At 44.6% G+C, this 25,693-nt stretch overlaps 2 protein-coding genes across 3 annotated transcripts in view; one reads left to right on the forward strand and one right to left on the reverse strand.

Annotated features, from left to right (window-relative positions):
- The first annotated feature begins 37 nt into the window (after positions 1 to 37).
- On the forward strand, positions 38 to 2,598 carry nkiras2 (NFKB inhibitor interacting Ras-like 2). 2 transcript variants are annotated; one of them, XM_029625347.2, is made up of 4 exons: positions 38 to 145; positions 397 to 515; positions 628 to 869; positions 1,157 to 2,598. In XM_029625347.2, exons 2-4 carry the CDS (start codon positions 422 to 424, stop codon positions 1,397 to 1,399), a joined length of 579 nt encoding a protein of 192 aa, XP_029481207.1. In that variant the 5' UTR covers positions 38 to 145; positions 397 to 421; the 3' UTR covers positions 1,400 to 2,598. The 2 variants fall into 2 exon arrangements, with proteins under 2 accessions (XP_029481207.1, XP_029481206.1); XM_029625346.2 differs by having other exon boundaries at positions 40 to 145; positions 354 to 515.
- Positions 2,599 to 5,185: 2,587 nt separating this feature from the next.
- znf385c (zinc finger protein 385C) overlaps positions 5,186 to 25,693 on the reverse strand; it is an 81,010-nt gene continuing 60,502 nt past the window's right edge. Inside the window, exons 4-9 of the mRNA XM_029625349.2 lie at positions 24,802 to 25,033; positions 18,625 to 18,984; positions 16,599 to 16,792; positions 11,774 to 11,872; positions 11,137 to 11,226; positions 5,186 to 10,686 (exon numbers count right to left, since the gene is read on the reverse strand). Coding sequence (XP_029481209.1) covers positions 10,459 to 10,686; positions 11,137 to 11,226; positions 11,774 to 11,872; positions 16,599 to 16,792; positions 18,625 to 18,984; positions 24,802 to 25,033 — 1,203 coding nt within the window. The 3' untranslated portion in view covers positions 5,186 to 10,458. The remainder of the gene's footprint in view (positions 10,687 to 11,136; positions 11,227 to 11,773; positions 11,873 to 16,598; positions 16,793 to 18,624; positions 18,985 to 24,801; positions 25,034 to 25,693) is intronic.

Raw genomic sequence — 25,693 nt, forward strand, 5'->3', positions numbered from 1 at the left:
TCAAACAAGTATTTCAACCATCGGACGCTAGAGGTCGCAGTTACTTTCAGTAGTGAGGGAGACGTTACGTAAGCATTGTAAACAGGAAGTGTTTTTGGATAGTGGCGTCTGGAATTTACGGGAGTGGTGTAGTTACATTTTAAAGGTAAAACGTTTGCAAGGAAATCAAATGTTGAATTGAGTTGTTATCTGGAAGAACATAACAACGGCCATTATCAGTTAAATAGAATCGTTTAGCTAACTAAATAGATGCTAAACGTTAGCATGTAGCTAGCTAGCAAACTTTTCCTACGGTCATGATAATATCATGTTTTGTGTGTGTCTGTCTGTCTGTCTCTTTTTTTCCATGCTAGCTGCAGAGACAAGACTGTCACCTGACTTGTTATTCAATTACAGAGTTGCCAAGAGACTGATCATCATCATGGGCAAGAGTTGTAAAGTGGTGGTGTGTGGTCTGGCTGCCGTTGGCAAGACTGCTGTCCTGGAGCAACTGCTGTATGCCAATCATATTGCGGGTAAACAATTAATTTGTAGGACCTAGGTAGACCAAGGACAATGTTGATGTTTTGACTACACAGATCATCTGGTCCCATTGATATCTCAAAGTGCTCCCCCCCTCCCCCCTAGGCTCAGAGCCCATGGAGACCCTGGAGGATATCTATATTGGCTCCATAGAAACGGACCGTGGCACTCGAGAGCAAGTGCGCTTCTACGACACCCGGGGTCTTCGTGATGGTCTGGAGTTCCCTCGCCACTACTTCTCCTTTGCAGATGGTTTTGTCCTGGTCTACAGCATCGACAGTAAGGAGTCCTTCAAACGCATGGAGGCCCTCAAGAAAGACATTGACCGCTTCCGTGATAAGAAAGAGGTAAGGACTTTCATCGATTTCAATGGTAGTTGTAAAGCACAGTGTCGTGTAGGCTAGTTGAATAACACCGCAGACTTCAGGACAAAACAGACCCTGCTGATGAACGGCCGTCCTATCAACTCTGACTGCAGACCATCAGTGGTAGGGTTAGGGGAAAATAATAAAGTAAACATTTTTTTAATTTTTTTTAAAGATGTCCTAATGTTCTTATCTACCCACCACACTTCACTTGCTGATATCCAGGTGATGTGAGGCTGTGCTAAATGGATGAGATGCTCTTTCCACAGGTGACCATAGTGGTGCTGGGCAACAAGCTGGACATGCAGGAGCAGAGGAACGTGGACTCTGAGGTGGCCCAGCACTGGGCCAAGACAGAAAAGGTGCGTCTGTGGGAGGTGTCTGTGGCAGACCGGAGGACCCTCATCGAGCCTTTTGTTCACCTGGCCAGCAAGATGACCCAGCCCCAGAGCAAATCATCCTTCCCCCTCAGCCGCAATAAGAACAAGGGGAGTGGCTCTGTCGATAGCTGAGGGAGAAGGGGGTTGGTCGCGGGAGGCAGCGAGGGTTGATGAAGAATGAGAAAGATTTCAGGAGACAGGGAGTGAAAGAGTAGGAGAGGAGAAACACAGTAGGCCGATTATTAGCCTATTACAAATACAGGCAATTTTAGGTCTGAACGAATGCACACCGACTGAATCAGAAACCAATGGTTTCATTGAGATTTTCACTGATATTTAGACTCATATTTGACCATTTAGGCTGATCTTTGATGACAAGTAAATGACATCAAAAGTAACACAAATGGATAATCAAGAGGGTTGTTTGTATCATGGAGGATACATAAGGGATTATATTACTGTTAGTTAATCAGGAGATTTGTTACACTACTGGCATGCCATCTACTCAGATGAAATATGGCAACTATTTTAGCATGGATGATCTGCATTTTATTTTAAGTTACAGTACATGAAAAAAATCCATATTTTGGAGAATTAAAAAAACATTCCTCTATTCTTTTAGAGATGTCAGAAAACATGTTACTTCCTTTTGAGATCGCTTTGAGTTTTAAAATGACATTATTGTCTAAAGATTTAAATTGTTGTGACAGACTAGCAGTCTTATGTGATGTCCCTTGGTGAGCAGGGTGTTTGATGAACTTCCTGCCTGCTGGACAGGCCCTGATGTGGCGACTGAGCGAAAGAGGCTTGCCCTGACTGTTATATCTATGGAGCTCTTGACCACAGCCTAATAAGCACGCTGAATTATCTGTACTTTATCAGAAACTCCTTACTCTCCTTGAAAACTATGGGGCGTCCTTGATCTTTGTTACTGAGCTGTTAAACACTATGTTGGTCAGACGAAATGCAAATGTATTTCATTTTCAAATTGTTTGTCTGTCCGAAGCCCTTTAATGCCGTATCAGGGTCCATAGTTATTTTGCAACATTTCATGTGTGTGTCACTGAACAAGAAAGATGCCGTGGCCTAGTTTGGATGTAGTTTTTTGCTTTGTGACTAATTCACAGATCTTTATATTTGTATTGTGTTTTTGACGTTGTGAATTTGCATCTTTATGTCTGTAAAATTGAAGTGCTTATTATTTTCATTTTTATTGGGGCATTTATACTGATGCAATATAGAGCACAGTATTCATCTTTTAAAATGTTCTGGAGACTGGATAATCTTTTGCATGCCGTGTAAACAAATGAAAAGATTCCCTCTGCATCTAAGTTGAGGCTGTTGTGTATATCTTTTATTTAGCATGATTTATGAAGTAATTAAACATAATACAAAACATTTGAATGTCTTTATTAAAATATTCCTACATTGCGCTGCCGTCGCCACAGATCATCCCTGTGAGCTAGGATAAAGATCTACAGAGATCTCTGAACTTTGCTCAATTCCATCCAAACTCTGCCTCCATGTCAGAAATGTGGAGAAGGAAAGAGAAGTCTGAGTAGTGTCACAGAATAACTCGTGCATTTTCAAAGGGCAACATTTTAAAGCAGCTTGGATGACCAACGATTCAACTTCTTTTCTCACTGCTGGTAGGTAGCCTATTGGTTTGAGATGTGAGCCAGCAGCTGAAGGGTTGCCAGTTCAAATCCTTGGTCCAACAGGGAAAAATCGTGCGGGAAGTGAGCTGGCAACGGGAGGGTTTCTGGTATCAAATCCTAGATTCCTTCTGTTGTGCCCATAAGCAAAGCCCTTAACCCCCACAACAACAGCCCCCTGGTTGCTCAGTGTGGCAGCCCCCAACACCTCTCCAACAAACCTGTATGTGTGTCCCTCGGAGGGGTTGGGTTAAAAGCGGAAGTCAAATATCGGTTGGACCTTGTGTGCAATTGGCCTTTTGTTCTTTAGTGGTGATTGCTGTGAGTACATCTGTACAAATACTTTAGAAAGGCTTCATCTCTGCCTTTGATGTAAGATACTTCAGGGGAGATTCTTTTGTAATCTATATTTAACCTGACATTGACAACAGTCAGGTTAGGTAAGATTCCTCTCCCCAGTAATGAATGGCATTGGTTCTGAGGAATAGGTTGCTGAAAGATCTATTCTATACCGTTGGAACTATACATCTAAATAGTTCAGGCCCTTTTTTACGTTGGGACAGTGTTGTAGTAGGGATAAGTCCCTGTGGTGATGAGAATTCTGCCCTACATAAACCGAGACAAGGTCAGACATGTTTATGTAGAGCAAATGAAGCTTTCAACAGTTCCACATGGGCCAGCTGACTGGAAAGGTTCATGTAAGCTAATGAGAAAACCTCAAGTGGAACGTCTCTGAATAGATACTATACTCACCTTCAGAGCACAAGCAGGTTGTTTTTAATGACGAGCCAGTGTGCTGATGATGTTTACTAAGAACTTGTGCATTTATTGAGTCACATGTATGGATCATTATAAACTAGCATAGTATTACAACCCACATTTGTCTTCTTACACAGTACATAAGGTACAATAACTTTAACACAAAACAGCCTCCAGGACCCTATATAACCCGCCACACTCTCATACATTTTCTTATCTACGTTTAACAGAGGGCAATGAACCATAAAACATCTCACTCTCTATATTGATCTCCTGTTAAAATGTGACATTTACCACACGGCTTGAAATACACACTGTGAATACTGCGGAGGGGGGCGAGAGGAGCAGTAGATTTGTGACTTGTCCCCGTTGTGATTTGTGAACGCACCTCTTCAACTAGACTACCGCCAAAACCATTTCCCCAAGGATGACACTAAGACAAAACATACAGAGGTAATGTCCTTTTATCTCTACTCCAATACTGTTTTACTGTCATAGCAACAAACAAAAAAACAGATCCTTCCTCAGTGCTGCAACTGAGCATCGAGCTAGTTTCCCCCAGGGACATACAGAGGACCAATGGGATTTCTCCCTATTTCTTTTTACAGTGGAGATTATTTATCTCACCCCTGGCAGTTGCTATAGTGACCTTCTAATCGCAGCCTTTCCCTCCCGACACTATGTCTTCAAGAGGTAGTGTGAGATTTAAGGGTTTGGATAGAGAGAGGACAGCACACAGGTTGAACAATGGACTTGTGATTTGGCATGATTTTTTTGACCCTAGCCTCTGGACCAAACACGACCCAGATTCCAAACAGGTTCCCTGTTATAAGGCCAGATCTTTTTGATATGAAATCCCTCCAGAAAGCTGCAGCTGCCGTGGCCTGTTGCAAAGCTAAAACTGTCACAGAAGAGATGATTTCCTCCTCTTCACAAGAGAGGTATGAATTTATGGCCATGATTTGGTGGAAAGAGAAAGGTCAAATGTTGATGAAATAATGATGTTGATGCTCTGTGACAGATCCAACATTAACCGGGTCCCAAAGCAGTTGGTGCAGCTCATTCCACCTGAATACACAGAGGGCGAGTTTACATAATCTGCTGTAGGACAATACCTAATGAATGTAAACACACAACATGTCATTTTGAATCATGTTTAAAATATGAGTCTATCATGCTGCAAAGCAATATGCTGTGGTGTGTGTGTGTGTGTGTGTGTGTGTGTGTGTGTGTGTGTGTGTGTGTGTGTGTGTGTGTGTGTGTGTGTGTGTGTGTGTGTGTGTGTGTGTGTGTGTGTGTGTGTGTGTGTGTGTGTGTGTGTGTGTGTGTGTGTGTGTGTGTGTGTGTGTGTGTGTGTGTGTGTGTGTGTGTGTGTGTGTGTGTGTGTGGAGAGGATCTAACACCTTTGACATTAGAAAGCGGGACATGTTGACAAGTCGTCTGGTTCCAGTCAATCGCCGGACACTTAAAGGTCAATAAAATACAAAGTGAGGCTGAGGAAGTGAAAGATCTAATCGATTTATTTCACTATCCAACTTCTCCCTCTGTCTATTTCTCTCTCCCCCATTTATTTCTCTGTCATTCATATCCAACCTGGCATTATCTATACAGACGGGAAAAAAACAACATTTAAAGCAAAGACTCAATAGCGTGTCAAATGATCTTACACTCTATTCCACCTTACAATTCCTATTGTACATCATGAAGATCATTGTAATCAAATGTACTGTGAACACAGTGACAAAGGTGCTACAATAAATACTGGTCATGTCGTCTCATAGAATATATTCTACATCGTAGTACATGTTTTGTAATGTACCATAGGCTTTAAATGGAACAAAAGGGCTGCATTTACACAGGCAGGCCAATTCAGTTCTTCAATCAGATCTTTTTACATCAGATCTTTTTCAGAGATGATCTGATTGGTCAAAAGACCAATTCGTGAAAAAGAATATCAGAATTGGGCTGCCTGTCTAACCGCAGCCAAGCAGTCACAGGTATTGATATGCACTGTACAACTTGACGTACACACTGAACTGACTCCGTGTCCCTGTAGGGTTGATACAGAGAGGGAGGAACCAGGGACTGACAGACTGACCGCCACAGCAAAAGAAACGGGTGTCACTTCACAGCATTCAGGTAGAGATCAATATATCAGTTTTGTGGATATGTAGGGGTTTGTGGAGAGGTCTTGCAAGGTTCCATGCTTCTTCCGTCATCCCGAGACTGGCTTCATACATGGATGTGATCACTTGACTTGAACTTCCCTGGTTTTGGCAATGGGAGAGGTGTGTTTCTGCTTACCTAACGTTTCCACACGGGGAGAGCTGGCATAAGGACCTACACTGGTAGTGAGAACAACAATGCTGTCCAACTACATTATGAGAACGGGCTCCACTTCCAATTAACAAGGACATGGGTGGGAAGCTAACAAATGAATAGCTGATTGAACAAAAGTCACATTATGGTATGCTTGTTACAGTTCATTACAGTCCAGAAGAGTCTCCAGACAGACGCGGCTTTGGTGATTGGCGTCATTATGGCAAGAGACTGACTCTGGCTTCTGTTCAGACAACAAGACCACATGACACAGGACCCGCTCTGTACACGAAGGACAGAGGAAAGCTGTGAAGAACAGAGCTGAGCTGAGCTGGTGGTCCAGAATCCAGTACCGTTCCGATATTGTTCAGAACCTAATCTCTCGCCATTATCTCAAGCCGCTCCAGAGTATGATGTTATGATGTTCTGCCCGCTGAAACCATCTGGGTGTGAACACTGTGCAGATAATCCAGAATATCATTCAGACTGTTGATCCTCAGCATGCCACTCCTTTCTCTGTCAATAGCCATGTTTATACCTGCTGTTAACATGCAACCTTCGTCCTGATCTTGTCTGTTTACACTTATAAGATCGGATCACAATGCGTCTTTTAATTGTCTACACTGGTCTAAAAATGTGGGCACAATCAGAATGTGAACAAGATCAGGACAAAGGCAGCAGGTTGGAACCAGGTATAAACAGAGCTAATCAGGCAGGACTCGGATGGGGGCAGACACCTTTCTCCATTCGCCTTCAATGCAATTACCTTTGCAGCGTTGAATGCCTGCTGTGAAAACTCATTTCTCAAATAGGGTGGAAATGAAAGCTGTGCTTTGACATCAGTGATATGCAGATCCAGGAAACTCAGTTTTGAGAAACGCCAGCTCCTCCCACCTCATCGGCAGTAGCCTCAGTCAACATGGCTGCCTTGTAGTTTCATAACCTGCCATTACATAGAGCATATGTTCTTTTATGTTATTTTACTGGTGGACTGATAGATAATTGACATTTCACCACACTGCAATTGAAGAGAATGTGATCCTAGTGCTTTGTTTTATCCATGGTGTCTCTTTCTATTATAAGGGGACAGATCCCTTATTATACCCAAGACTGAGCTCTGTATCTGGGCTGGTCTATCCATGGTTCCCTTGGCTGTGCACATGGACGGAGGAGTGAAAAAGAGAGACAAGGACACACCACAACGTCCTCCTATATGACCGTCATATTCCGTGTGCGGACATCTTACATCGAAACCTCTTCAATCCTGTTCTGTATGGCTATTATTTCACGTCATCCACAAGTACAGTGTATGACCCGTCTCTATGGCGATGACGTTTGAGAGGCTCTGATTGTGTGGACGATTGTATGGTATTAATGTAGCTGAAACTGTAAGCCCAGAGAAGGACAGAAACTGACCAGCTCTTGGGATATACTGGATAATTACATCTGAAAGGCATTTTTTGTTCCACATCTATTGTGTGACGTCAATAATTCAATTCCCGTAATTCAGTTCAAATTTGAACAAGAAAAAGAAAAATCACTCAACCAACTTTTGATTCAACATTTGTCTCTTTTGTAGGTTCAAAAACAAGCACAGTAAAACCATTGTAAATAAAACAAACAGAAAAAACATGCAAAGTATTTCTCCTTTCCATGTACAGCGTGTGTCTGCTGTAGCCTGCATCAACAGTCTACCCTCAGCTAAGATAGTTTCATCAAGATAAAGATAACAATAGCAACTTTGATAAAATGTCTATATTTACTCTATATTTTCTACATAGATTATTTGCCTTCTCTATATGCATTTATTTATAAAAAAATTTCCTTAAATGTCTGAATACCATAGAGTTCCCATGTAAAGACAGACAGACAGACAGACAGACAGACAGACAGACAGACAGACAGACAGACAGACAGACAGACAGACAGACAGACAGACAGACAGACAGACAGACAGACAGACCGAACACTGGAGATCAATAGGCTGGCTGGTTCACTGAGTAACTTACTGTGACTGGAGAGAATCACATTGGTATGGCAAAGAGACCTGACGGCTTGGTTTCATATTCCCAAAGACAAAGGCCTCAGAAACATGTACAGAATCAAAGAGATTCGAAAAGATGGAGGAGAGACAGTGCTGGGTTTGATCTAGAAGGGCAATAACATGGTCTTCGCTGCAGGTGGCGCTGCTGCGTCACACACATGGAAATACTATTGCACTGACTGAACTGAAGGGAACAACAACTGCATAGGATTTCCCCCATTTTGCTGTTGCTAAAGTAGACTGGTTGGGTGTAAGTGTTGGGTTTGGTAATAAACCAGCAAAGAGAGTTGGTGTTGGGATAAATCAGGAGCCCCAAGTATTGGGTCTGGTCTGGTGGGAGCTATTGAGTGTTCGTTTCAAGGTGGGTCTACTTGTTTAGGAGAGATGGGCATGGGAATATGATTATGTGTTCTACTGCGCTTGAGACATCAATAACACTGGCTGTTCTGTGTAATCCATATAATAGCTGTGTCCTGCTCCTCTATAAGGTGAAAGCCCAGCAATGTCAACACAGAGAGAGGGCTGAAACATCCATCCCACAGTATGAGAGCTGCTATTTATAGCTTTATAGCTCAACCCACAGTCACAACATGAGCATGAGATTGACCATCAAGGGAAATCGCATCACAACAACCCATCAGTTCAAATGACTCTTAGCACTGGCCACTTGGAATTGGCCTTTCAAATAGAGTACGGTTAGGCTGTAGAGCATCTCTGTCGAGGTACAGATACATTGTTCCGAAGCAGATAAAGCCACCTCCCCACATCCTATATTCTCCTACTGTATAACCGTTCGAAACACAGACACATTGATTGAACATATTGCTTGAAAAATGTAACTAGATCTGAGATTTAGATTCAGACCTGTCGCATGGATAATGACAACGATACAATTGAATCATTACAAGTTGATTGTTTGTGTGCTTGAAAAATGCTCAATCAAACTGGCACGAGTTTATGAAAAAAAAATCACACCAGGAATAACAAACAAAAAAAACTAGAACATATTTTCATTGCTTTCATAAGTAAATCTGTTTAAGGTGCTTTTAATGTGGTTGCCATGGCACTGTGCTTTGTTTCTTTCCCTCCATTCCTGATGATCCAATCAGTGATCTGGGAAATGTGTTCTCACACCCCCATCATCCACACATCTCTCTGCACAGTGGAAACCTTTAATTGAGGATTGTAAACCCATCAAGTAATTTCCACCCCTTAGTGTTTTTTTTTTGAGCAAGGGGAAATGGTCATTCACTGCTACCCATCAGCTCCTGCTGAGATAGCTCAAGAGAAAATTAAGGACTATGGCTCAGGGAGTACAATTCGGGGATCAAGCACAATAAAATCACTGGGATACAGGGAACCATGGCAGATTACAATATAAGACAGCCAGGCTTTTAAAAATGATTTTGTGCTGCCCGTTCCGCAACGGGAGAAATAGAGACAGTCAGAGCCAATGCACCAGCGCTGCTACGGAGCAAAGATCTTTAATGAGGCAGATCTGCAACTTGAGACAAAATCAAGTTGACAAGCTGACCTTTTCAGGACCTTAATGAGTGCTTAATTCTGAGAATGCAGGGTAAAAAATGAATTATGAAAGGCCATGTTGGGCTGTGACTCAAAGAGAGTGAGAGAAAGAGAAAGAGAAAAAGAGAGAGAGAAAGAGAAAAAGAGAGAGAGAGAAAGGGATTCAGCATCTATTCTGCACATCAATTTAGAGCTCTGGGTTCCAATGACAAGAGCCCAGTAACAGGGTTTGGGAGATAGGGGCTTGGTGGAAGGGTGTTGGTGGAAAAATACGAGTTCATATAGTTCTGACAGATCCCACTCATAGACTTGGGTCCGTAACTCTGCAGAGCTGCAGGTCCACATATGGCTGAAGACAGTCACAAGCTCAGAGAGCATTGGGCTCACCTGCTAGCATCCCCAATATCGACCCACAACAACAAAAAGCAAGCCAACCAATAATAGAAACAATGTTCTGAGGAGTAGCATGACGTAAAGGGACCTTATTTGTGGCAACCACACTAAACAGATACATCTATTTTTGTTCTCTAATAAATTACACAATAATATTAAGAATCCAAACCAAATCGACCCATGAAATGGCTGTGTAAGAGAGAGGCCTCCTGACTGCGCCAGTATGTCCCTGGAGATGTGTCCTGTTCCTCAGGCCACCAACCACAGGAGAAGGAGCAGACAGATGGGGCGTGGTGGAGAGGAGGCGGGGTCTTGGGGGTGTGTCCTCCCTGACAGGAGCAGTTGTTAGCCTCGTTCTCTCTGTTCTCTCCATCCTGGCTCCTGTGGTCTGCATAGTTTGTGCGTGGCGTGGCCCTCGTCATGTGAGTCACAGTAATGGAGGCGGGGCAAGAGGGTTGGTAGAGGGGGACAGAGGGACGGGGGGCTGTACTGTGTCATTAATAAGGGGAGAAGATGATGGAGGGGTGCGTGGCCCTCAGGGGCCCCGGGGCGGGCCGGAACAAGGTGGGGCTCAGGAAGGGTGTCTGAAAGAAGGTGGTGCCCGCCGGGTGGCGCAGAGCCAGAGGATTGGTTGCCATGGTGCACAAGGTGGGCTGGGTGAGGGGGCTAGGCAGGAAGCCAGTGGTCAGGCTCTTGGTCAGCTGCTTCTGGAAGGCCAGTTTGGTCTGAAGGAGAGGAGGAGAGAGCGAAGGAGGGAAGGAAAGTAGAGAGGGGAGCAGAGACGGAGAGCGCATGTCATTTCTTGAAGCGCACATATTTACTCAAAGTAGAGCACACATTTGCTCAGCAAACAGGGAACATTGGTCTTTTAGCACACATCGTTACCTTGGATTAACATGCTCGTACATTTCTCCATACTAATATCCTTTCCCTCACCACAACTACCCTCTTGGGGACTTGCCTTATGAACACTCTCACACAGTCAAGACAAAAGACAGAACCACAGACACACAGACATGCTTAAACTCCAAACCCGTTACAAAGTTTACATTAGAGCATTCGTTTCTGGTGCTGTTCAATCCCCCGCACCTAGCCTGTTCCAGTGGTTAAGCCAGCTGTAGCCCTGACAGCCCACTTCTCCCCTGTCCCTGCCTGCCCTGGGCCCTGCCACTCACCTGAGTAGAGAAAGAGGTGAGGTTGTACTGGCTGAACATTTTCTTCATGGCAGACACGGCCCCGCCTGCATACCCAGCCCATCTCACATTCTGCAGGGGGGCGGGGGAGGAGATGCAGAGGAGGGAGAAATAGCGATGTGGAGGTGGGGTGGAGCGGAGGAGATGGGGAGAAGGAGAGGTCCGAGGGGAGGTGCGCACATAACAGGAGTACAAAAGTGATTAATACAGAGTGCTGATTCAGGCTGCAGGCTTTGTCAGTAGGGTTAGTGCTAGGGGTAGTGCTGGGGGTATTTCAGCCTTGGATGTTTCAGGAACATGGGACCCATTCACTACCACAAAGCAATGTCCTGGACCTCTCTGACAGCATGGGCACACAGGCAGGCATGCTGCTTCACTGGAGAGACAACCACATAGGAAGGAGCAATGAGGTGCGTGTGTGTGTGTCAGGGTTGGGGACAATTTCATTAAATTCAGGAGATAAATATACATTTTATTCAGAGATTGAACAATATTGGCCATTATTTTCTAAGACGATTTTCCAAATGTATGAGTCTCAAACTTTAATTAACCTCCAACCACATTCAATGGAGCGTGTGTGTGTGTGTGTGTGTGTGTGTGTGTGTGTCCCGTGTCTCACCGATAAGCTGGAGGTGGGCTGGCTCTTGTTGTGGGGGCTGAACTTGGGTTTGGGGGGCTTTCCTGCCAGACGGTCCTTGTGTCTCCTGCTGTTCATGTGCTGAGGAGATCAGAGGAGAAACATTAGTCTGCTAATCTAGTTTATATGGTTGGATTTATCTAATAGACCATGCCTGATCTACACCGAGTGAACAAAACATTAGGAACACCATCCTAATATTACGCTGCCCCCCTCCCCCTTGCCCTCAGAACAGACTCAATTTGTCAGGGCATGGACTTTAGAATGTGTATAAAGCGTTTCACAGGGATGCTGGCCCATTTTGACTCCAATGCTTCCCACAGTTATGTCAAGTTGGCTGGATGTCCTTTGGGTGGTGGACCATTCTTGTTACACACAGGAAATTGTTGAGCGTGAAAAACCCAGCAACATTGAAGTTCTTGACACACTCAAACCGGTGCGCCTGGCACCTACTACCATACCCCGTTCAAAAGAAGAAGAAGGTCGACGACATCCGATCCTCGTTTGCTAAGTCAAACGACACCGCTGGTTCTGCTCACACTGCCCTACCCTGTGCTCTGACCTCTTTCTCCCCTCTCTCTCCAGATGAAATCTCGCGTCTTGTGACGGCCGGCCGCCCAACAACCTGCCCGCTTGACCCTATTCCCTCCTCTCTTCTCCAGACCATTTCCGGAGACCTTCTCCCTTACCTCACCTCGCTCATCAACTCATCCCTGACCGCTGGCTACGTCCCTTCTGTCTTCAAGAGAGCGAGAGTTGCACCCCTTCTGAAAAAACCTACACTCGATCCCTCCGATGTCAACAACTACAGACCAGTATCCCTTCTTTCTTTTCTCTCCAAAACTCTTGAACGTGCCGTCCTTGGCCAGCTCTCCCGCTATCTCTCTCAGAATGACCTTCTTGATCCAAATCAGTCAGGTTTCAAGACTAGTCATTCAACTGAGACTGCTCTTCTCTGTATCACGGAGGCCCTCCGCACTGCTAAAGCTAACTCTCTCTCCTCTGCTCTCATCCTTCTAGACCTATCGGCTGCCTTCGATACTGTGAACCATCAGATCCTCCTCTCCACCCTCTCCGAGTTGGGCATCTCCGGCGCGGCCCACGCTTGGATTGCGTCCTACCTGACAGGTCGCTCCTACCAGGTGGCGTGGCGAGAATCTGTCTCCTCACCACGCGCTCTCACCACTGGCGTCCCCAGGGCTCTGTTCTAGGCCCTCTCCTATTCTCGCTATACACCAAGTCACTTGGCTCTGTCATAACCTCACATGGTCTCTCCTATCATTGCTATGCAGACGACACACAATTAATCTTCTCCTTTCCCCCTTCTGATGACCAGGTGGCGAATCGCATCTCTGCATGTCTGGCAGACATATCAGTGTGGATGATGGATCACCACCTCAAGCTGAACCTCGGCAAGACGGAGCTGCTCTTCCTCCCGGGGAAGGACTGCCCATTCCATGATCTCGCCATCACGGTTGACAACTCCATTGTGTCCTCCTCCCAGAGCGCTAAGAACCTTGGCGTGATCCTGGACAACACCCTGTCGTTCTCAACTAACATCAAGGCGGTGGCCCGTTCTTGTAGGTTCATGCTCTACAACATCCGCAGAGTACGACCCTGCCTCACACAGGAAGCAGCGCAGGTCCTAATCCAGGCACTTGTCATCTCCCGTCTGGATTACTGCAACTCGCTGTTGGCTGGGCTCCTGCCTGTGCCATTAAACCCCTACAACTCATCCAGAACGCCGCAGCCCGTCTGGTGTTCAACCTTCCCAAGTTCTCTCACGTCACCCCGCTCCTCCGCTCTCTCCACTGGCTTCCAGTTGAAGCTCGCATCCGCTACAAGACCATGGTGCTTGCCTACGGAGCTGTGAGGGGAACGGCACCTCAGTACCTCCAGGGTCTGATCAGGCCCTACACCCATACAAGGGCACTGCGTTCATCCACCTCTGGCCTGCTCGCCTCCCTACCACTGAGGAAGTACAGTTCCCGCGCAGCCCAGTCAAAACTGTTCGCTGCTCTGGCACCCCAATGGTGGAACAAACTCCCTCACGACGCCAGGACAGCGGAGTCAATCACCACCTTCCGGAGACACCTGAAACCCCACCTCTTTCAGCAATACCTAGGATAGGATAAAGTAATCCTTCTCACCCCCTTAAAAGATTTAGATGCACTATTGTAAAGTGGCTGTTCCACTGGATGTCTTAAGGTGAACGCACCAATTTGTAAGTCGCTCTGGATAAGAGCGTCTGCTAAATGACTTAAATGTAAATGTAAATGTAAAAGCACTTCAATCTTTTGTCTTGCCCATTTGCCCTCTGAATGGCACACACACACAGTCTATACTCAATTGTTTCAAGGCTTAAAAATCTTTTATTTTTAACATGTCTCCTCCCCTTCATCTACACCGATTGGATGTGGATTTAACAAGTGACATCAATAAGGGATCATAGCTTTCACCTGGTCAGTCTGTCATGGAAAGAGCAGGCATTCTTAAGGTTTTGTACACTCAGTGTACAATATTTAGAGGACACAAAAACCACAAAGAGAACCACTACTTCCCTCTATCTACAGTATGCATGTCTATTTCTCTCTCCGCTGTTCCACTATCAACTGGCTAATCCTAGTTCATCAGAGGAGGTTTTAACAGTGCCATTGGAATACACTACTAAGGCTTGTTGTAGGCAAGGTTGCTACACATGCCCACATATATATACTGTATCTTTTCCATGACCAGCTGGTGTGAGAGAGCTGCAAAATCTTCCAGAACCATCCCATCATACGATTACATGTACGACTTAATAAACATCACCAGGGAAACAATTACCCGAAACAGCCTAGAAAAGAGGTTCAATCATACCATGTGCCGAGATTACCACACCATAAACACGTCAATATCCTGCAATAACATACTGCAAACAGCTCTTACAGGCTCAAATAGACCGTTCTGAGTGAATCACCATACCATCTGATATACATATGCTTAGTGTGGGAAAAAAATCACAGCATAAAAATGTAAAATGCTCATACGATGCTTTTTCCAGAATGGCTTTATTGTAATAAAAATGCAGTCGCTGCCGCTGTGCCAGGTGAATTCAAACGCACATTTCCACTGCTAGCATCACCTCAGGAGTTGTAAACCTTCTACTGTAACATGTGCAAAGAGCATTTAATATGTTTGTTATTACATCATGAGTCCTGTGCTACCTTTAAAAATGGGAGGGCTGAGGTAGTGATGTCATGGGTACAGTCCAGTCGGAAAGTAGTCAGACCCCTTCCCTTTTTCCACATTTTGTTACGCTACAGCCTTATTCTAAAATGGATAAAATATTTTTCCCCTGATCAATCTACACACAACACCCCATAATGACAAATCAAAAACAGGATTTTAGAAATGTTTGCTAATTTATAAAAAATCGGAGGAGAAGGGCCTTGGTAAGGGAGGTGACCAAGAACTCGATGGCAGAGCTCCAGAGTTCCTCTGTGTAGATGGAAGAACCTTCTAGAAGGATAACCATCTCTGCAGCACTCCTCCAATCAGGCCTTGATGGTAGAGTGGCCACTCCTCAGTAAAATGCACATGACAGCCCGCTTGGAGTTTGCCAAAAGGCACCTAAAGGACTCCCAGACCATGAGAAACAAGATCCTCTAGTCTGATAAAACGCAGGAATGGCTTCGGAACAAGTCTCTGAATGTCCTTGAGGGGCCCAGCCAGAGCCCAGACTTGAACCCGATCGAACATCTCTGGTGAGACCTGAAAATATGATGCTCCCCATCCAACCTGACAGAGCTTGAGAGGATCTTCAGAGAATAATGGGAGAGACTCCCCAAATATATATGTTCCAAGCTTGTAGTGTCATACCCAAGAAGACTCGAGGCTGTAATCACTGCTAAAGGTGCTTCAACAAAGTACTGAGTAAAAGGTCTGAATACTTACGTAAATGTAATATTTGAGTTTTTAAAAATTTTAATACATTTGCTAAAAAACTATTTAATACATTTTAAAATAAGGCTGTAATGTAACAAAATGTGGAAAAAGACCCTGAAAATAATTAGTCCAATCAAGAAATCAAGTATTAAGTTTGTTTGAAGAGGTAGTTCTATAGTCTGTCCCTTCAAAGTCTATTGTAGAGTGACCTCATCTATCTGTCTGCTCATGCCAAATAAAAACATATTCATCATGTGACAGCATACACTTGAAAAACAGATTTAAATCTCAATGTGACCTTCTCTGGTTAAATAAAGGATACATGAAAATAACTAATAACCCCACACAGAGCCAAAAACACTGCAGGACCAGAGACATTTGAATGAGAGTCTTATTCGATTAGCACTCTCTATCAAGCACCTCTCAGGGTGTGCAATATTACCCACAACCCCCCTCTCTTTCCTCTTCTCACCTTTCATGTCACGCAAACAGCACCAGGAGTTCTGAGTAGCCCAAAGGGTCATCCCTGTCTATCTCCCATACCACATGGCTACATTCACAATATCTTATACTCTTTCCAGCTTATTTCGGGTCATTTTGAGCTCCATCAATTCAGAACACTGTCAGGACACGTTTAGTGGAGGTGGAAAGAGACCCAGTGTGTCAGATCTCCACATAGACTAGTGGCTCAATGGCCTCACTGTGAGAGAACATGAAACCAGATCTTGTCCAGTCCAATCACCTCAGATCCACTCAGGAAGTCAACATACGAAATTATACCCCAGCTGTTTCACTTCTCTCCCCATTGCTGAACCCTCCACACCCTGTGCAACCCCCAGCCCTCCCCTGCCACCATCCCCTCGACCCCGAGCCTCCTCACCTGGCTGAGCTGGGTCTCCGAGTTGACATAGATCTCACACACCTCGCAGTGGAAGTTCTTGCTGGCCACCCCCACGCTGCCCTTGGTGCCCAGGCGCTTGCTCTTGCAGGCCGAGCGCCCCCCAACCCCCGCCACCTTCCCCCGGCGCCGCGGCTGGACGCTCTGGCCCTCCAGCATCTGCTTGTGCTTCGTACCTGGAGGAGTGGATTGGGAGGAAGAGAATGTCAGACACACTCTGGAGAAGGTACAGTATATACAGTGGGGAGAACAAGTATTTGATACACTGCCGATTTTGCAGGTTTTCCTACTTACAAATCATGTAGAGGTCTGTCATTTTTATTATAGGTACACTTCAACTGTGAGAGATGGAATCTAAAACAAAAATCCAGAAAATCACATTGTATGATTTTTAAGTATTTATTTAGCATTTTATTGCATGACATAAGCATTTGATACATCAGAAAAGCAGAACTTAATATTTGGTACATAAACCTTTGTTTGCAATTACAGAGATAATACGTTTCCTGTAGGTCTTGACCAGGTTTGCACACACTGCAGCAGGGATTTTGGCCCACTCCTCCATACAGACCTTCTCCAGATCCTTCAGGTTTCAGGGCTGTCGCTGGGCAATACGGACTTTCAGCTCCCTCCAAAGATTTTCTATTGGGTTCAGGTCTGGAGACTGGCTAGGCCACTCCAGGACCTTGAGATGCATCTTACGGAACCACTCCTTAGTTGCCCTGGCTGTGTGTTTCGGGTCGTTGTCATGCCGGAAGACCCACCACGACCCATCTTCAATGCTCTTACTGAGAGAAGGAGGTTGTTGGCCAAGATCTCGCGATACATGGCTCCATCCATCCTCCCCTCAAAGCATCCCAAAAGAATGATGTTTCCACCTCCATGCTTCACGGTTGGGATGGTGTTCTTGAGGTTGTACTCATCCTTCTTCTTCCTCCAAACACGTTGAGTGGAGTATAAACCAAAAAGCTAAATTTTTGTCTCATCAGACCACATGACCTTCTCCCATTCCTCTTCTGGATCATCCAGATGGTGATTGGCAAACTTCAGACTGGCCTGGACATGCGCTGGCTTGAGCAGGGGGACCTTTCGTGTGCTGCAGGATTTTAATCCATGACGGCGTAGTGTGTTACTAATGGTTTTCTTTGAGACTGTGGTCCCAGCTCTCTTCAGGTCATTGACCAGGTCCTGCCGTGTAGTTCTGGGCTGATCCCTCACCTTCCCCATGATCATTGATGCCCCAAGAAGTGAGATCTTGCATGGAGCCCCAGATCGAGGGTGATTGATCGTCATCTTGAAATCCTTCAGTTTTCTTATAATTGCGCCAACAGTTGTTGCCTTCTCACCAAGCTGCTTGCCTATTGTCCTGTAGCCCATCCCAGCCTTGTGCAGGTCTACAATTTTATCCCTGATGTCCTTACACAGCCCTCTGGTCTTGGCCATTGTGGAGAGGTTGGAGTCTGTTTGATTGAGTGTGTGGACAGGTGTCTTTCATACAGGTAACGAGTTCAAACAGGTGCAGTTAATACAGGTAATGAGTGGAGAACAGGAGGGCTTCTTAAAGAAAAACTAACAGGTCTGTGAGAGCCGGAATTCTTACTGGTTGGTAGGTGATCAAATACTTATGTCATGCAATAAAATGCTAATTAATTACTTAAAAATCATACAATGTGATTTTCTGGATTTTTGTTTTAGTCTCTCACAGTTGAAGTGTACCTATGATAAAAATTACAGACCTTTACATGCTTTGTAAGTAGGAAAACCTGCAAAATCAGCAGTGTATCAAATACTTGTTCTCCCCACTGTATATATTTGCCATTGGGGCAGAGAGAGAAAATTTTATAGCAAATTTCCTGCTATTCTACACATTTTTTGTAGATTTTTTTTCTTCTCAGTTTTAAAGCTAATAGCCTGTAATAAAAATAAATAAATCATGGCATATGATGTGTTCCTATGCTATCCGAGGGGGCTGCAGGGTGTGCTACGCCAGAGACTGTAGTGTTCGTACCACTGTTGTGTGCCTCCAGCTGGGATGTAGAGTTGACAGTGACCTTGCACACGGGACAGTGGAGGTGTGGCTTGATCCTCTTGGGGTCCTTGACCTCCTCACCCCCCTCTGTTCTAGAGGTGTCCGGCTGGCTGCCTGACTCCAGGGCTGTTCCAGGGGCCTCTGGGCCCTGCTCGGGGCCACTGGTATCTGAGGCTCCGCTCTCTGAGGCCTGGGAGGAGGGGGACACCTCTCCCTGGGGCCCGGGGGACAGGGTGGCCAGCTCCATGGAGGACACCTCAGATACAGGAGTCAGCAGGCTCTCGCCCAGCTTCACAGCCTCACAATTCACCACTCGCTCCAGGTCAGCAGGCAGCAGATCTGGGGAGGGGAAGGAGAGGAGGCAGTGGTCAGTCACTGAACATTACACTGGGTGGTAAGGGAAGAGTGAAGAGCTCAGTGCCTGAAGAAAGCCACCGAGGTCTACAGTTGATCACTGCAGTATGACGTTCAGTGACCCATAGGCCACTTCACTTCACTTAAAACCTCAACCTCCTGTGGAATTGCAGAGCGCAAAATTCAAAACCAGAAATACTCATAATAAAAATTAATAAAACATACAAGTGTTATACATCGGCTTAAAGATGAACTTCTTGTTAATCCAACCGTTGTGTCATATTTCAAAAAGGCTTTACGGCGAAAGCATACCATGCGATTATCTGAGGACAGCGCCCAGCACACAAAACATTACAAACAGTTACCAGCCAAGTAGAGGAGTAACAAAAGTCAGAAATAGCGATAAAATGAATCACTTACCTTTAATGATCTTCATATGGTTGCACTCGCAAGACTCCCAGTTACACAATAAATGTTAGTTTTGTTCGATAAAGTCTCTCTTCATATCCAAAAACCTCTGTTTTGTTGGCACGTTTTGTTCAGTAATCCATTGGCTCAAAGGTAGTCACAACATGCAGCCGAAAAATCCAAAAAGTATCAGTAAAGTTCGTAGAAACATATCAAGCAATGTTTATAATCAATCCTAAGGTTGTTTTTAGTCATAATAATCAATAATATTTCAACCGGACAATAGCTTTGTCTATATAAAAGAAAAACAAGAAAGGCAGCCGCTCTTGGTCGCGCGCAGAAAACAGCTCTGGGACTTCCCAGGGTCCACTTCCCAGGGTCCATCTTACTCCCTAATTTTTCAGAATACAAGCAGTTTACAGGCAGTTTACTTTGGGCACGCTTTTCATCCGGATGTCAAAATACTGCCCCCTACCCCAGAGAGGTTTAAACATACCACTGTATTCTCTCACAGGAAACATTATGTTCAGAGACAGATTTGTGTTAATCTAGTCTGTCCCTTTGGGTTAAAAACAAATGCTGATAGTATAGCTGAAATGCTAATTCATGAAATGAATAAGTAAATGCTCATTCCAATGTACTGACTTCAAACGCTTCATATTGCAGAACGTGTTAATAGATTATGGAAACAAGATTGTAAAAGTAGCATTGCAAGCAATACATTTGTGAGTGAAAAGTGACATCAAATAATGGTTGTTCTCATTTGAGGCTAACATGGAGTATTTGCTCCTTTCTGTTTAGTCATTTATCTACAAATGACCATGAAGTGTTTGAAGGCAGTGCATTGGAATGAGCATTTACCAATGCATTTCATGTGTTAGCTTTGTGGCATTTCAGCTATACTATCAGCCTTTGTTATTAACCCCGAGGGCCAGACTAGACTAACACAGGGTAGATTCAATCTCTCTGTCACTCTCTCGCTATCTCTCTCTTCAAATATCAACTGAAGGTCCTGAAGGCTCAGTCAATATAAACAAATGCATCGACTGCACACACACACACACACACACACACACACACACACACACACACACACACACACACACACACACACACACACACACACACACACACACACGCACGCATATATTATGACAAAATTTTGTGACGTTTTGGACTCCGGTGAGGGTTTTTTCGGCAGTTCAGGCACAGAACAGTTTTTCTGGAGGCAAGCCGAAGTTCGGAGCCGGAATCTAAACACCTTCATCTGTGATTGTTTAACAGTAGGTATCCTTTAATAAAGTCTTTGTTGTCATTCAAAGAGACATGACTCGTTTTCATGCAAATTTTTCCATTGAAAAATACTGCACCAAACATCTTAGTTAGATGTAAAATTGTGCAACTAAGACCTCTTCGGCAAAAACGTCTAAATTAATGACATATTTCTCGAATAATTCGGACTATTTGGAGGAAATGTATACTGGCTATGGCATCTCAAAATGGAAAAACATTACTATTGCCGTTATTTCTCATTTTTAAGAGAGTATGAGAGCACACTCGTTTGGTTCGGGCTAGCCGAGTTCAGATAGGCGCTAGCCGAACTGAAGCACCCTCTCAAACACCCTTCACAATCCTATTGGCCACATTGATTTTCTCTTCCAAGTCCCAGAGTAAATCCATCATGGAGATAAGGGCTCTTCCTTATCGTTCTCCTTCCGGAGGAGAAGGAACCCTAGAAGGCTGAGATTAGACAATCCTTCCTCTCTGTAATGTAATGCGAGACTGGCCTCTGGGAGATTCAGGTCCCCCCTCCAGCAGGGGATTGGTATGATCCTGGGCTTATGTGAAAGACAAAGATCGGGCCACCTGAGAAGACTCTGGGGGGGGAGGGATAGTGATCAATGGATTTAGCAGGAGGCCCAGAGAGGAGGACAGAGGCTTGTGGGAATTAGTCCCTCATCAGACGCCAGACGCCTTAAACTCATGAAGGGTTTTATTCTGAGCAGGAATGTTTAAGGTATCGTATCGCTGTTCACTTACAGTGCCTTCAGAAAGTATTCACACCCCTTACCCTTTTCCACATTTTGTTGTGTTACAGCCTGAATTTAAAATGGATTACATTTAGATTTTGTGTCACAATACCCCATCATTTCTCAGTTGAATTTCTCATTTCTCAGCGAAATGTTTACAAATTCATTAAAAATGAAAAGTAAAAATGTCTTGAGTCAATAGGTATTCAATCCCTTTGTTATGGCAAGCCTAAATAAGCTCAGGAGTAAAAATGTGCTTAAAAGTCACATAATAAGTTGCATGGATTCACTTTGTGTGCAATAATAGTGTTTATCATGATTTTTTTTTACTCCCTATGGGAAAATGAATGGTGGAAAAACGAATGGAACCATTTCCCTGTTTGACCACTAGGTTTTACTGTGGGGCTCTATAAATACTTTCTAAATGCACTGTATAAGGACTAACTCTGTAGGAACTTCTGGTAAGTTCTTCCCACATTGGTGCACATTATACAGATATATGTAAAACATGATACAGCTTGACTTTGAAACGTCCAACAACTCAAAATCAAATAGTACCCTTACTTCCTCAAATGTCTCAGAAAGAAAAACAACCATGGCAGTGATGCTGCAGAGTAGCACGACACAGATGCATCTTTGGGCACAAACCTTTTGTCAGTCCGTGTCCTCCTCACTCATTCCAAACGTTCCCTGACTGGCTGACTGAAGTGACTGTCACCCCAACGCTGGCTGCCAGCTCTAAGGCCAGTGTATTGGCAGTGAAGAGCCCCACACTGTCTGAGGAGTGGAGGGCTACAAATCCCTCTCCTGCAAAGAATCGATGTTCAGATCGATGTCTTGTTGCGAGTCACTCGCTTATTTGACCATGGAAAGGCAGAACAGTCCAATTAAATCAGTGTGTAGGGCTCAGACTGTAAACCGTGCAGTATCTGAATACTGTATCTGTAAACTGTAGCGTCAGAGGGTATTGACTACATGACAAAGCTGACTGTTGTCATAGAGCTAGTAGCTATATTAATATTCTGATTAGAGCAGTGCTGAGACCTCACCACCATGTTCATTAAACCAGCAGTGTGGAAGACACACACACACACACACACACACACACACACACACACACACACACACACACACACACACACACACACACACACACACACACACACACCAGCTTGTCTAGAATCACTAGTCCGTGACACTCTTAAAGAAAATGGACAACTTCCTCAAGGGAAATCCACACTATATTTCATCATTAGACGTCTGAGTCTTGTTCCCCTTGGAGACAGCTTCAACAAAAGAGTCAATCAAACGCGGAGGTGCTTGATGGTTGTCATTGACGATGCCGGGCCCAGTGTCTCTAGGCACCAGTATGCCGACCTCTCTCTCGCTCTCTTTTTCAAGTGGAAAATCATTCAACAAAATAATAATCATCCTTTATATCAGTCTAATCGAGGTGTAGGTTACATGACACATGCCAGTGTTCTAACTTGTAACACAGCTGCATGGGATTTCTACTAATTGCATCCAATGGCAATGTCTGTAAAGTCGACTAGTGTGGATATGATGGAATCGATTCCTTGATTGGTTCTCAATGGGTGACAACACGGGCATTTTAGTCCGATTGGCACCTGTCATGCTGAGTTTGATGACAGACAGAGATCATTTCAGTGTTAATTTTGAGTGTTCCCCAATTACAGCTTGGCATTGTAGCGCTCGCCGCCACTGGCTCGCTCTGCTGCATTTCAATTTCACATCGGGCCAATCACACAATGTGGCTTATTAAAGAGCGTACCTCATTGCAAAAATTGCCTCAGAACTGTAAAATGGTTGACAACATTAAAAAAACAGGCACAGCTTATCTACTTTCTCTTTCCACCGCCTCTCTTGTTCCCCCTCTCCTCTACCCCATCTCTCTCTCTACCTTTCAGTCATTTCATCTTCTCTCATTTTCTACTCTTTTCGTCCCTGCCGCTGCAACCCACCTTTCAGACCTCTCTCTACGATGATAGAATATTTATATTAGATTTGATGAGTGAGAGCGTTATCTTGCTCCCATTCCTTTGTCCAGTTTCTCAGAGAGAGAGAGAGAGGGGCGCTGGGGGAAAGTAAAGTGTAGACTCTCTCCCAACCCACACCTCACTTCACCCTGATACCTTCCTATCACTCCTCACTATTATTCCCTCTAGCATCAGAAAGAAACTCGTTTGAAATGCAGGTCTTAACAGTAATATTTTTCAGGACAGAATGGTGAAGGGATAGATGGAGGGAGGGAGGGATGAAGACGGGATATACAGGATAGAGGAGGAAACTAGTCTAGCAAACAGATCCTCGAGTCCCATCGCTACAGATGGATAAACAGGGCTTCTGAATTTAAATGGGATCAATCATGTAATGTAATGGGGTAATGGATGCTCTCTACTGACTTCATCAAAAGAGCACGGCTACATTTACATATATTGGTCTCAGACTCAGGAGATACATCCATAGTCTAGTCGGGTCTATTGTGGGGGATTTCTCTCATGTCACAAACAGTATGCCTACGTCCCAAATAGCACCCTATTCCCTATGTGGTGTGCTACTTTTGACCAGTCAAAAATAGTGCACTACATAGAGAATAGGGTGCCATTTGGGACACCGATTATATAAGTGTGCTGCAGTCAGATCATTCCCTGACTTCACAGAACTCTTTAGGAACTCCTGTACAGGGACCAGGCCTTTCTCTACAAGCAGGGCAAACAGAGGGTGCAGGGAGAGTAAATTGAGAACGTTGGGGGTAAGCAAACAATCCCCCAGGCTCAGAGCCACCATCCACCACCACCGTGGGGGACAGATTGGATATAAGGCCCAGCTGGGAGGGGCCTGGAGACCACAGGGGGTTACGATTGGATGTTTGGGGGCACCGCCGTCCTATCCTCTCATACCCATGTTCCTGATCGCAGTGTATGTGTGGGACAGGCCCTCCTGTTGTTAGACTTTAAACAGCAGACATGAAATAACACAGTAGAGAGGGAGGGAGGGAGGGAGGGAGGGAGGGACAGGGTAGCATCAAGAAATAATATTGACAAAGTACCGGAAGAGATGAGAGAAGGATGGAGGGAAAGGGATGAGATGAAGGAAGAGGGATGGAGGAGGAGGAAGATGGGAGGAGAGAAGACGGATGAAAGGAAGAAAGAGGGATTAGAGGTGGAAAGTGATGGAAAGAGAGTAGATGGATAAGAGGTAGGATGGAGAAGAGTAAAGGGGAAAAGCAGAAAACATCAACAGAAAAAGGAGAGAAACATTGAAAGAAAGATCATCTACACAGAGTGAATATTGGTAGGTTTCTGTTCTTCCCTTTTCTCCCTCTCACTATCAGTTTACTTACTCGTTGCCTCCATCGGGCCTGTGTCCATGAGTGCGGGGAGGGTCTCAGTCGGAAGTGTAACAGTTGCAGCAGTCTTAGCCCTCTCCCTGTCCCGTTCTCGGTCTCGTTCCCGGTCTCTCTCCCTGCCTGTGGACGTGGCTTCCCCAAGTCGACGCTGACGGTTCTTCTGGGCCTCCATGGCTTTCAGCTTCCGGGCATGTTTATGCCCCTTATAGTGTGCTTCTGCCTGGTTCTGGAAGGGACCCCACAGAGAGCAGAAACACCACAGGAAGGTTAGCAGTAGCACTTATCCATATATTGCTGTAAGACATGCACTTTTAAAAACACTCAAATATACAGTACCTCTGCAAAAATTGAGATGACATTTTCATCTTTACACACACACACACACACACACACACACACACACACACACACACACACACACACACACACACACACACACACACACACACACACACACACACACACACAAGACCTGGGTTCAAATACTATTTAGGACATTTCAGTTACTTTCAAAGACACTTGGAAGTGAATATTTAGATTTTTTATTCGAAAAGACAAGTAGTTGAATATTGGAATGTATTTGGAAATACCCTTGGAAAGTATTTGGAAAGTATTTACCCGTGGAAAGTATTTACTCCAATACACTGACTGAAATACACTCCCATGCATTTAACCCAGGCATTTGTAATAGGCTATTTATAGAACATTATTTGAAAATACTTTTAAATGGAAGTAGTTGATTCGGGCCACATTATTTGAAAATATTCAAATACACAGAAAATAATTATTTAAATAACAAATATTCAAATACGTATTTGAACCCAGGTCTGACACATGTATGAACACACACACACACCAACACACACTGCTGCCTGTGTGGAGGAGA

Source organism: Oncorhynchus nerka, linkage group LG21, assembly GCF_034236695.1.
Source record: "Oncorhynchus nerka isolate Pitt River linkage group LG21, Oner_Uvic_2.0, whole genome shotgun sequence".
Classification (NCBI taxonomy): domain Eukaryota; kingdom Metazoa; phylum Chordata; class Actinopteri; order Salmoniformes; family Salmonidae; genus Oncorhynchus; species Oncorhynchus nerka.

Coding starts and splice junctions, on each gene's coding strand:
- nkiras2 (XM_029625347.2), top strand. CDS start 422: ATGGGCAAGAGTTGTAAAGTGGTGGTGTGTGGTCTGGCTGCCGTTGGC. Junction 516..627: donor GTATGCCAATCATATTGCGG/GTAAACAATTAA, acceptor CCTCCCCCCTAG/GCTCAGAGCCCATGGAGACC. Junction 870..1,156: donor GCTTCCGTGATAAGAAAGAG/GTAAGGACTTTC, acceptor CTCTTTCCACAG/GTGACCATAGTGGTGCTGGG.